Source organism: Cynoglossus semilaevis, chromosome 11 (assembly GCF_000523025.1).
Source record: "Cynoglossus semilaevis isolate Cse_v1.0 chromosome 11, Cse_v1.0, whole genome shotgun sequence".
Taxonomy (NCBI): domain Eukaryota; kingdom Metazoa; phylum Chordata; class Actinopteri; order Pleuronectiformes; family Cynoglossidae; genus Cynoglossus; species Cynoglossus semilaevis.
Genome location: NC_024317.1, coordinates 3,283,960 through 3,296,798, shown reverse-complemented (window position 1 = coordinate 3,296,798; position 12,839 = coordinate 3,283,960). Strand labels below are relative to the sequence as shown.

Genomic DNA, 12,839 nt, shown 5'->3' with positions numbered 1-12,839 from the left:
CCGCAGCCTGAAGGCACTGCTGGTTGTCACGTGACTCAGGGGGGAATTTGAATCTGAAGCATTAACATTTTCCTGGGAAAACATGTTTCTCACATTGTCAGTCAATTGGGCAGTTTCTTTAAAGGAGTCGTTTCACAAACATGATGTTCTCTTCAGGTCGTTCCCATGGCGACGTGGATAGAACTTTAATAATTCCTTCTCTGGTCTTTTTAAGAAATCAAGGTTACAGAGTTATACTGGAGGTAAAAAGTCGGCCTTAACTGTGAGTTGGCTTGATTTTTAACGTGTAATAAATATACAACAATAGAAATTAACAACTCGGTCAACCAGTCTGATGATCGACGGGGTTGAGCTCCAGATGCTTTATTATTTTAACACAATTACGGAGGTGGAGACTCCTGGGAAACTCCTGTAAACCTGTTTGCCCTCGTCACGTGACGCTCGTTCTTTCTTTCTCCTTGACGTACCTCGGTGGAACTCACATTACAGACTGACGTGTGTTTACTAACAGCCACAGCTCCACACCCTGCTGGCTCACAGCCAGTGAGCTTCTTTTAAAAATGGGTCAGGGTCCCGGTGCTCGCTGAACGATAAGCTGCTGTCGGGCTGATAGCTCAACATTATCGTCAACAACAACAACAAGGCAGAGAACCTGTAGCTGTTCCAAACACTGCAACGCAATCATGCGGTGACCGTGTTCGTGTGCAGTGGTTTATGTCACTCCAGAGCCGCACGGCCTTTATCTCCACCACACACGCTAAAGCTCTACCCTGTATGCGTAACAAGTTGGGCTTGACGTGTTGACGCAGTGGCATCTGATTGTGCAGTCCTTGAATTACAAGTTTTTTCAGTTTGAAATTTGCCCAACGGTACTGCAGTAAAATGAGGCAGACCAGGTTTTCCAAGTGGAAGTGGATTTAAAAGAAATCAGACCCCCGACCAGCAGCTTTTGCCCCACAGCCATAAACCACTGCGGCACGTCGTGGCACAGTTGCATGCCGTAGTTTATGGATTCTGTGCATCTTCAGGAATGTACTCGAGGAATGTGTCAGTGCGCTGAGTGCACGTCTGTTTTACTAAACTGGGGTTGTCCCGACTGTTGTCGTTTGTGTACCATTCCGATAATTCTTACATTTTTTTGTGTCTGTTTTTTTTTTTTCAGTAATTATGCAATGGACTGGAAGGCAGTGTTATATAAGTGGAAAATGGGGGTGACATGCAGAGTTTTTGGCTAAACCACAGACAGGACATCAAGCTGGAAAAAATCCTCACAGCCGGTTTTATTTCCCTCTCATTTACAGATGTCTTCTCATCGGACGACGTATAAATAAAACTAAAATGTAATGTTTAAGAATATAAATAAATAAAATGACATTGTTAGTACAGTCAGCTGAACAGAAAGTGAGCAGAGCTTTTATACCAATAACCCGTTTCATATGAAACACTGTCTCCTGTTTTTAAGTAAAAAAAAAACTCAAACTGTGTAGCACTATTTCAATGTTTCAATAAACAAACGAACGTACAATGTTAAATAGTTTTCAACAGAGGAGTGACTTGGTGAGGTGTAAACTCCTCCCGTGTGTTGATCAACTGAGCAGAGACATTAGCGTCTTCAGCTCCGTGGCGAGTCTTTGAGGTTTTGTTCATTTTCTTGTGTGGTAACAGAACAAATGTCACAGTAATCTTTGCTCTCTGTGTCTTCACAGCTCTCGTTAAAATACCTCCAGACTACTGACGTTGTTCACCTGCTTCACGGTCAGGACAGTCTTGCAACAAATGTAACATTAGCTGACCAGTTAAACAAGTTAAAAAAAAAAGAAGTTAAAGAGTATCCAGTCACAGGATCGAAAAGTTGACAGTCAAGTATTTGAAATATCAGTCGATTCAGCAAAGCCTTAGTTGAGACTAAGTTCATTTCCTGTTTGGAAATACATTTTTTTACCCATTCTTGCTTTACCCATTCTGTCTGTGTCTGTGTGTGTGTGTGTGTGTGTGCGTGCGTGCGTGATCACCGCCGTCTGTTGCTCTTCTGTCTGTTGAAACTGGTTGTTTTCTTCCTCTATTTTAACCTGACTCATATTTTTGACGTAATTTACTTGAAACCATGCACATGTTTTTACCCACAAACTTTGAATGAATCACTTGTGTCACTGACAGAATTATTTGCAGATGTTTGATTCGTCCAATATTTCTTTATGAATCGTATAGAAAATACCATCATCAAATTATTTTTTATTTATTTATTTTTTTGTATTTAACAGTTCGACTGTGGTGTCTGTGCTTGTATCCTCGACATCTAACCAACGCTTTGATGCTAATTTTATCACAGAACTGTGAGTGCCTTCTTGTCACGTGAGGTCATTTTTCTATCACAAACAGAGGGAAGATATGAGAAGCACGGCTGGTGGCGATGGCAGACGTAAACAAGGTCGTCCTTGACTCCATGATGGCCGTTTACCCCCAGCACTTATCCCGGGCAGCACACCTAGAGGGAATGTTGTTTCACTCACGTTTCAGTTCCTCACGTGAGCTCCGTAAACCCCTGGGAATTGTTTTGTCAACTCGGTTTGATGATACTGTCGTGGTTTCCCAGACACATGCAACATTTCCCTCACAGACCCGTGGCCTTCATGTGCAGACACAGGCTTCATAAAACAGCCACCACTGAAAGTCTGAGCATTTCTTGGCGTAGTTCAGGGGTCACCAACGTGGTGCCCGGGGTCACCTAGTAGACCCCGTGGACCACCTAAGGTGACCGCAGGGTATGTTCTAGAAATAAAACTAGTCAAGAAGAGGGTCAAGAAATTTACTGCTACTGTGGTTTTTAATCAGTTTCACTTTCAGTGATATTCAAATGGGTGCAGTGACGATGGTTAGAAGAGTCTGCTATTGTCTGTCCCAGAACTGATTATTATTACATTGTTCAGGAAGTCTGTATTAAACAAGTAGCTTGAAGTAGCTCTCAGTTTCCAAAAGGTCAGTGACCCCTGGTCTAGTTCATGTAATAATAACAATTATTGTTGAAAATGGGTCAAATCACAGAACAGGTGAATCAGAAAGTTGGTACAAAAGAGAGAAAAAGTCATTGTCTTCACTGGTACTGATTATCTTCAGCATCGGTGATCACATTTTTTTTTTTTTTTTTTACACTGCTCCATTGAAGAGGCCAGCTTTCTCTGCTGTTCTTGTGGGTGTACCTAACAGTGACTGCAGTGTGTGTAGAACTCCATGGACGATTCACTGTGAGGAGGAGGTTGCTGCAAATTGCGTCACTGTCCTTTCTCACTGCTGCTCCGATGGCCCTGGGGTGTATTGTTCTGGGGCACGGACCCATGAAATGAAAGGGAAAGCAGTGCTGCGCTGACATAACACTGATGCTTCAGTTTGTTCACGGTGACTCAGCTGTAGAGATGGGAACTAACGCTCACGAACGTATACATTCCTTCCAGCTTCTTTCTGCAGTTCTTGTGTAGTCGGGGTTTTTCCTAAGCAGCGTTAAATGTCCATTTAAGTCCTGAATAAAAAAAAAACCAACAGTATATCGTGGAGATAAATGAATTAACACAGACACTGTAATGTATGTATAGTCAAATACCTGCACAGAGACCCCTGCCCCAACACACACACACACATTGAAGTGCTGACCCCTACCCTGCTTACTGATCCTATCCTACCATTCCTAATCCTGGTGCAGCACTGGAACATACAAGATTAGTAAATGGTTAGGCTTAACAATCCGTTCGTTCGCGTTTGTAGTTTTACATATTTGTCACGTGCAGCAACATGTCTGATTCAGTGAGTTGGAAACAACGCTGAAACAGTCGTAATTGGTTTATATGTTGAATTGGATCCATCTGCATCTGTAAGTTTGTTTCAGTGCGTTAACTAGAATACTTAAATCACGTAACGATACTGTAGTGTGTAACAGCGGCGGCTGTAACCATGCCGATGATTGATTGTAACTAAACTTTAAGTCGTCCTCTTGGTGTCGTAAACACAGCTCGCAACTGTTGTTGGAACAAACGTACAAACTATATTGTAAAAAAAACATCACCAACTTGAACATTGGACGTGCTCTGTGGATGTTTTCGATGATGGCATGACGTATTGATGTGTCTGTTGACATGTAAACACCCACTTATGTCCTTTAGTCACTGTGATATAAACAGTGTTTCTCTGTCACGTAGGTCCTGATTCCTGGTGTCAGGGCACAACAACCCTTTCGGCAGCGTTTATCAAAGGTTAAAAAAGGGAGTCTAATGAAATTTGTTAGAGACGTGGGTTATGATTAAAAGACAAATGACCATGTGTCTGCAACTATCAACACCGACGGAGCCTTCGCTGTCATTTTTCAGCATTGTTATCCACTGATAATAGTTGCTGATTTAATGCTGTGAATGATTTATTAATATTTAATGCAACTTTGCAAGAGACCACAGGTTGTCAGTTATGACCGCATCTGTGTTGGCATCTTGACCAAATATTTTTGGACAGTGATGTCATATCATATTAAACAGGCGGCATTTTTTTCCCCTCCCATTAAATGTGTACTTATAAATTTACAAAAAACAGATCTACCCTAGGAAAATAAAGTATACCAATGTTCCTGTCCAGTCAAAATAAATAACAGACCATGCAAGGAACATCTATAAACTCTGACTTGTCATTTTGCACCCTGCTCCTCTAGTACATTTCATTCTACCCCTTATTATAACCGAGACATTTGTCATCTTGCAGTCGTTCTTGAGAGACATGAAAAATACCCATGAAACCTGAGCGTAGTCTGCAGGGTAAATGACTTCAATGTTGTGTTTTTGTCTCGTATTTTTCCAGTTCTCCCCTCCCCCTTGTTTTCTCCTCTTCCTCTTTGTTTGCTAGATCTGCTTGATCCTCTCCCAGCACCTCGTGTCCTCCCAGCGACAGCCGCAGCGCTCTGATTGGCTGGCTTCGTCAACGGTGGGCGGTGCCTGACGACTGTATGCTGTTTTTCAGGCAGCAGCAGCAACACAGCGCTTCAGTTTCGGTAACACTCGCACACGAACTACGTCGAGCATACGTTCTGTTTGGAAAGGTTTTAAATCGGTTTTACGCCTTCATAAGCTTTATTTTATCACACACCCAAACACGGAGAATAACCAGTCCACTGGAGGACAGTTAAAATTTGTCCCCCGACAAGGAAAAGAAGGGGGAAATAACGAATTTGCTCCTCGACTCCGGCCCTTCCTGTTCAGCCTTTTGTTTTTTCTTTCAAGCGCTTCGCTTCAGCAGCGCCCCCGTGCGGACCAAGAAAAAAGGCACAAGGATAGGGAGCCAGGCGAGCGCCCGTGCTTTTTCTTGCCCCTCCAGCGGCGTGGGTCCCATCAGCTCGGCTGTCCGATGCGGAGTGAGAATGAGTCCTGCTCTGGAAGCCCTCATGCAGGCAGACGGGACTCCATACCCCGGGAAAGGGGTGATGCTTGAGCCCTTCGTGCACCAGGTGGGGGGCCACTCCTGCGTGCTGCGATTTGGGGAGGAAACCATCTGCAAGCCTCTCATCCCCAGGGAGCACCAGTTCTACAAAAGCCTCCCCCCAGAGATGAGGAAATTCACCCCGCAGTACAAAGGTGAGACGTCACCTCCAGCTACTTGCCTTAGCATTAGCATTTTAACCTAGCTAGTAGTGTTTTCTGATCACCGCTGCGAAACGATGCACCACAGAGAAGCCAGATGTAAACGTTCTGCTACATGACATAACTCTTGAGTATTTCCTGGTTATGTCAGTGCCATTTAAACAAAGTCAACATGCTGTGTTAACATTCACTTTACTATTCTTCTTCGACATATGGGCTCCTTTACGTAAACAGGTGTTTAGTTTATCAACAGGAACATCCACTAGGTGGCCTCCATGGGGAAAAGGTTTTACGATTTTAGGCCTAATGGTGTAAATAATCGTTGTTTTTGTTTTTGTCCTAAAATCGTTACATTTGGTTAACATCAAGTGCAGGAACAAAGCGAGTTCTGTTCTTTATGCTGTAACAGGAATTACATAGGAAGCTTATTAAGTTACAATGGTACTAGGGACGAAACAGTACGATTATTATTGGTTCACAATAGGAGTTTATAATTTATTTTTAAATGAGCTCAAGACAAGTTAAGCAGCTAAATTAACTGAAATGCTCTTGTGTTTCTCATAAACTGATATCTTAAATAACAGAATATTTGTATCTCAAACTGATATTATCTTAAATAACAGAATATAAAAAAAATGCACCTGTCTTTAGAGAAATACTGCACATAATCAACAAAACAAAAACAAAACAAACAAAAGAATATAAAAATACTAATAGGAAAGAGTTCCTTTATTTACAGGAACACTGTTAAAACACTGTTGGTATCTGTGGAAGAAGTTCTTCCCACATTTTGTTTGAACACCTGAATGTCACTTGGTGTGTGACATCTTGGTTTTATAGTTGGTCACAACCAGTGTTTTAAGGTATATGCGCCACCTACTGTTCTTGAGTGTGTAGTCTCATGGTATGACCACAGCTTAGTGGTCGCCTCCACCACCCACTCACCCACTCCTCCCAATGCTGTCTGTCCAAGTAGCATGTGTGTGGTTGTTTTGGTTACTCAACTGGCAGCCATTCTTTAGCTTTTCATTTCTGAGCAAATGTGTTGAATAACACAGTCCAGTGTTTGGTGAAGGAAATGATGAAATTGAGTTTTATTCAGCTGTTAAAACCCAACAGAAACAACAACTATTTATAGGCAACGCAACTTCTGTTTTCTGTTTTTCGCTCGTGTATTTTTACTTGTGTAACCTTGTGTCACCCATGTTGGAACAATTGGCCAAGCATCACACGCTCAGTTTTCCCGGTGCGGTCATCGGTGTCGGGAGGCTGCTCTGTCCGACCCGTGTGCCAGCAGCACGAGAAGTTCTTTAAAGTACCTCTGCTTTCAAGATGTCTTTGGTTTCAGGGTGAGATGAAGTTCCACAAGGATCAAAAATAAATGAGGCAGACCACCAGGGGAGTAAGACTCGCGTCACTAGAGGAAACTTCCAGGTCTGGTTTCAGGGCCTTGACAGAAATATGGAAACAAATCCACCTTTTTATCCAAACTTCTGAACTTATGTAAATACAGTATAACATTGTGTTTTTTGGCTGGTGTTCAAGTCTGCAGTCAGATAGCTTCTAGCACAAACAATATAATGTCCTTTATTACATGGTGACGTAGATGTCTGTGTGCAGCCTTACGACAGAGGTGGAGCACGTATGGTCTCTGACTTCTCAGATATGCAGCATGGGTCTAAAAAAAGGAGACCAGATATTAAGACACTAGAATTCAAAGTGTTGAAACTGGAAAATCTGTTAAAGCTTTATCTGCATGTAATCTTCAAATAATAGTTGTGTTAAGGATTATTATGTCACGTTATCAGACAGGGGGATTAGATGACTGGATGATTTGAACATGGAAAAACAATAGAGAATAACTGAGTAGAACCAGCATGGCAAATCCCTGCCAGTAGTCTGTGCTATAAAGCTATAAACGTTGTCCTTTGGTGGACTTTGTCTCAATCAGAGATTTACGGCCATCTATTGAATTAAGGCAGTGTGACGCACGGGTTCCCACACTTGGCTGCGGTGGCGGTGATGACTGTGCAGGTCTGAGCAGGAATCGCATTTCAACAGGACATAGTTGAGAGGCGGGGCTTCCTGCAGGATGCTGATGTCAGTGTTGATGACATCACGGAGGACGCAGGCAGCCGGGGGACTGTTGAAAAGGCCCGAGTCCACAGACATTAACACTGAATGATCGTGGTTTTTGTTAACTGTTAAACTACGGAGACCACCTGTGTTCTCTGTGCTGCCGTGGTCAACCCTGGTGTGTGTTTGAACACTGTGTCCGTATCGCTGTAGGTCTCCTGCTGATCTGTTTCTGTCACGTCCCATTTTTTCCCACTGCAGCTGTGACATTTATTCTGAGTGCATCACCCCTCCTCCCCCCCACCCTCCCTGGAACAGTCAGTCCTTATATGGACTTTTACTAGGAGCTGGGAGGGAGAATCTTGAGGGGCCTGTTAGTTAACAATGTCAGAAGTTTTTTAGGTATTTTTTTGTGTGTGTGTGTGTCAATCAACTGTCAGCACAGTCGGTACGGTCATTAGCTCAAAGTTATGTAATGACAGACGGCTGTAACGTACAGCATGTGTGACTGTTATGCTCCTCTTGTCTCGTAGGTGTGGTGTCCGTCAGTTTCGAGGAGGACGAGGAAGGAAACCTGTCCCTCATCGCCTACCCCCGCCACAGTGAGTCAGGTGACCTGGAGAACAAAGACCCCTCCTCAGACTGCGAGCCCAAAAGCAAGATGTTAAAGTGGAGCAACAAGAAGCAGTCCACGCTGTTCCTGGAGAACGACAACTACAGTAAGGACAGAAGTCGACACAGTTGGAAGGAGGACAAGAACATGAGGTGAGGACGCACACCTGTGCACGTCTCTGCTTACGCAGACAATAAAAAAAAACCCATTAGCTGTTATCAGCATAATACCAGAGCTGACGTTTTGTTCCTTATTGTGTCAACTTTGCAGCTACAACCGTGACGACGTGGTGCAGCAGAAGCAGCAGCAGGCCGAGGTTCTGTACTTCAGCCTGGAGAAAGGCAACGTTCTCCCGCAGATCAAACACAACCCGTGGAGTCTGAAATGTCACCAGCAGCACTTACAGAGGATGAAGGAGAATGCGAAGCACCGCAACCAATACAGTATCCTTCAGTGAACAAGTTACCAACAGAGGAAAAGCAGTTTAAAAGATCTAACCTGGTTGTTTATAAAAACAATTCTGCAGTAAATTTAGTTTTTTCTGCTGTTACTTGATCCTTGACCCCCTTTTACAGAATTTATCCTTTTGGAAAATCTGACGTGGCGCTATAGAGTACCATGTGTCTTAGATTTGAAGATGGGAACTCGCCAGCATGGAGACGACGCGTCGGAGGAGAAGAAGGCCAATCAGATCCGCAAGTGTCAACAGAGCACGTCCTCCTCCATCGGTGTGCGACTTTGTGGCATGCAGGTGAGTCTGAGGGTGAACGCCGCTCTTCTTCAAGTTGGTTCTTCAGTTCTTCAGTTCTTACTGTATCTTCTTTGTCTCCTCCTCAGGTGTACCAGTCAGACTCAGGTCAGCTGATGTTCATGAACAAGTATCACGGCCGTAAGCTCAACCTGACAGGTTTCAAAGAAGCCCTCTGCCAATTCTTCCACAACGGGCGTCACCTGCGTCAGGAGCTGCTCTCGCCGGTGCTGCGCCGACTCCGGGAAATGCAGGCCGCCCTGGAGGCCTGCGAGTCCTACCGCTTTTACTCAAGCTCCCTACTTGTCATCTACGATGGAGACCCCCCTAGGACCTCCACTAGACCCAGGCACAGAGGAGGGGAGGAGGGCGAGGAGGACGAGCCGTCCGATGAAGAAGAGGAGGAGGAGGAGGGAGGGGCCTACGGTCACTCCTCCCACAGCACCACGGAGGCCACCAGTCCCATGGTGGACGTGCGGATGATCGACTTTGCTCACACTACCTGTCGGCACTACGGGGAGGACAGTGTGGTTCACGAGGGCCAGGACAGTGGCTTCATCTTTGGTCTCCAGAACCTGATTTCTATCATTTCCCAGCTGGAGGATCACAGTAGCGACTGAAGCTGCACTCGGACTATTATGGTCTGAAATCACAGTCTGCGGGGTAAAAAAAAAGCTCACTGAGTTTTAAAGCCCACTGCCCACACAAGGTGCGATATTGTTAAGCCTACGTGGGGTTTGACCCTCCCGTGCTTGGAGAGATCCTGAGAAACCTCGGGGTCAGCGGAGAGGCCCGTGCGGTGGTCGTGTCCTCTCCTTCCACTGCCGGAGGACGGCCGTGCTTGTGCTCTTCACGTGCACTTTCCTCTTTGTGAGACTGCTCATTTGCTTTGTTACTTGTGGTAGCAGGAGGTGTGTGTGTTTGTGTGAAACCAGGGACTCGTGGAGCTCCGGTCTGTCAGAGCCTCCCTCTGCGAAGCAGACAGAGTTTCTTTATTGCAAAGTTCTCTCTGAGAGAGAAGGGCAGGGCGGAGGTGAGTGAAGCTCATCTGAGCTGCCAGGAGCCTGCTGTGGTGCTTCACCTGTGTTGTTGCATTGTTGTTGTTGTTGTTGTTGTTGTTGTTTTTTTTATGAAGATGAAGTTTGGACTAGCAGTTGTTAACAGTGACAGAGGTGACCGTTCAAGCTGACCTCCACTGGCTCGTTCAGCCGTCTTGTAGCAATTGACAACTTAAGCTTTTGATAAGGACTTTTGTGTGTTATGAACCCCATGACAACCGTTCGTGTGTATGTGTGCGTGCCTGAGTGAGTGAGTGAGTGAGTGTGTGTGTGCGTGCGTGTGTGAGTGTGTGTGTCCACTGGGCATGTGAATTTACTCTCTCGGGTGAAAGAAGCAGAAAACTTGATTCTGGAAGAAGGCTCTGCCTTTTTCAGGAGTTGCTCTTAAATCTTTCTTTGCTTGAAAACAGTCGTCATGAAAGGGGGATAATGAAGGGATATTTTCCTTGTTCTGTCACTTTTCCTTGTTTCTGTCGGATGGTTTTTCCTTTTCATTCCCAAACTGTTGACTTAACAGAGAGAATATATTGGTTAAAAGCAAAACGGTAGGATATGATATAAGACTACACAGAGATTATTTATTTAAAAACATTGTTTAATAATGGAAAAAAAAAAGTGGAAACGTGTACATTCCATATTACCACTCTAAATGTTCGGATACCACCTTTCATTTATTTTGTTTATTGACAGAGGAGATGCCTCTCTTGTATACTGGTTTGTAAACGTGTCTTGCATAATAAAGACATAAATTTTAAAAAAATCTCTTGCGTATGTTGACCTCTTAATGCACGTGTGTGTGCGAGTGTCTGTATGCGAACATTTTAAAAATCTCATAGGACTAGCCTTTCCTCGACGATTTAAACGTACTGTAGTTTTTGATTTTCTGAGCGCCGTCGTCACAGTCCATGGTGAGACTGTCGTGCAGATGTATCTTTAAACGTGTTGTTGCGGATGTAGTTTCATAGACGATCCGAGCATAGCCCTGTAGTGCTCAAATCAACCAGCAGATGGTGTGGTTTCTAACGTCTTATCGGGATAGGTAATAATTGTCGACCTTGCAAACTCGTTAAGCCTCACCGTGTGAATGAGTGAATGGAGACAGTTGTAATTAGCACAAGATCATGTTATAGGACAGAGATAATTCTGCGTTATCGTAATTATTTCTTGGCATTTACAGTGTTTTACATTCACGATTGCTTCTTTTTTTGTTTTGTTTTTGTTCAGCTGTTCCAAGGTAACTTACTTTCCGACAAACCAGTTTGCAAGTATCAAGGTGAAATGTCAAGCTTTTACTGTGCAAATACTCTGTGTGTGTTTGCTCAGTCTGTGCTTCAGGCTCCAAACCTTTGCCGTCCAGCGCTGTGACAAAGGTCGGAATTAGATATTTTTGCTCTCGGGAAAGTAATTATTTGCTGAGTCAGTCATCTGGTTTTGCCTCGGTCGATAGTACAATTTGTAGCAGCTATGCTGTTACCAATACAATCTTGACAAAAATCTTACTTCAAATTTCATATTTAAGATTTGTGAGAAAGTAAAACAAGAGAGGATTGAGTGGCCGCGCCTCACCACGGTTCACAAGGTCGGTCGAGGTTTTTGGCAAAGGTGCTGTGCAGCAGCGACATCGGCGACTGCAGCACACATCCAAATCTGATTATTCACTGCAAACAGGAAAAAAACATACTTAGGGAAAAGTCGTAATGTTAAGCAGGAAGTATTAAAAGGAATTACTCAGCCCTAATACACTGCACTGGCACTGAAGCTGCAGCCACAGATGACCAATAACATGAACTTTACTATGTGCTCTTCACTTACAGTGATTGTTGTCTACAGCAGAGATTCTTACGTTTTCGGACTTTGGGGTCCAACTTTCCCAGTGCTTATCCAAGAGCATCGGATGTTCGCTTTCCAAGATGCCCCTTTTGGAGCTTTCAAGTCTCGACTCTGTGTTGTTCCTTCGTTCACAAAGTCGAACTACGCTTGTGAAAATAACCGGTCTCGGTGGTTATAAAAAAAAAAAAAAAAACTTTCTACACGCTACTGACTGGAGCGTGTCTCCTACTGTTTATTGAAGCATATCAAACATCTGAGTGACTCACTACAGCTACTAAGTGGTGCGAAGCTGTATTGTAACTGAGCTTTGGATAATTAACAGTAATGTCTTTAGTGTCTAGAATAACAGTCTCTGTCAATGGCGCCCACCTTTGGGCCACGGGCCCATGGTTAAGAACCAATGGTGAAAGTGGATAAATGTGTGTAATGTCACAGAGGTCTTAATACTTCGTACAATACATATGTGTAACAAGGACAGTAAGAGTACGTGTGGATAACCCACAGCTTAGTTTTTGGTTGGTTTTACATGTGAAATGAGACTTGTTGACGAACAGGATTCTCAGGTCTTATTAGTGCATGTTCAAAGTGATTGATTAGAATGTGCTTTCAACTGTGTGGTTCAATGGGAGTAGGACATGTTCTCTGCACAGATGTTGTTTTACAGTTATGTAGTAGAAACAAGAGGACCCTGTTATGTCGTTGTGGTTATTTACTTTTCCTCTTCAGCAGTATGTGACATGCACACAGGACTGAAGGGTTAAAGAAATAGGCCATAGAGCACCAGCAGTGGAGTTGTTTCAAGCCGAGACCTTGGTGCTACTGAAACTAAACACAGATATTTGCCGACCAGAACAGCTGTGAATATGTTGACAAAGGACTACTGCATTTATGTCCTATATATATAT

General features: G+C 43.9%; 1 protein-coding gene and 1 long non-coding RNA gene across 2 annotated transcripts; one reads left to right on the top strand and one right to left on the bottom strand.

The window, feature by feature from the left end:
- Positions 1-1,991: 1,991 nt before the first annotated feature.
- Positions 1,992-4,897, bottom strand: LOC112487728 (uncharacterized). Its single transcript, XR_003051084.1, has 2 exons — positions 4,773-4,897; positions 1,992-3,514 (listed from the first exon to the last, which is right to left on the bottom strand). It is a non-coding gene; the product is annotated as an uncharacterized LOC112487728 (long non-coding RNA).
- LOC103385910 (inositol hexakisphosphate kinase 2) lies at positions 4,883-10,864 on the top strand. The gene is made up of 6 exons (XM_017036872.2): positions 4,883-5,023; positions 5,253-5,603; positions 8,219-8,450; positions 8,569-8,741; positions 8,874-9,049; positions 9,136-10,864. Exons 2-6 carry the CDS (start codon positions 5,390-5,392, stop codon positions 9,664-9,666), a joined length of 1,326 nt encoding a protein of 441 aa, XP_016892361.1. The 5' UTR covers positions 4,883-5,023; positions 5,253-5,389; the 3' UTR covers positions 9,667-10,864.
- The last annotated feature ends 1,975 nt before the right edge of the window (positions 10,865-12,839 follow it).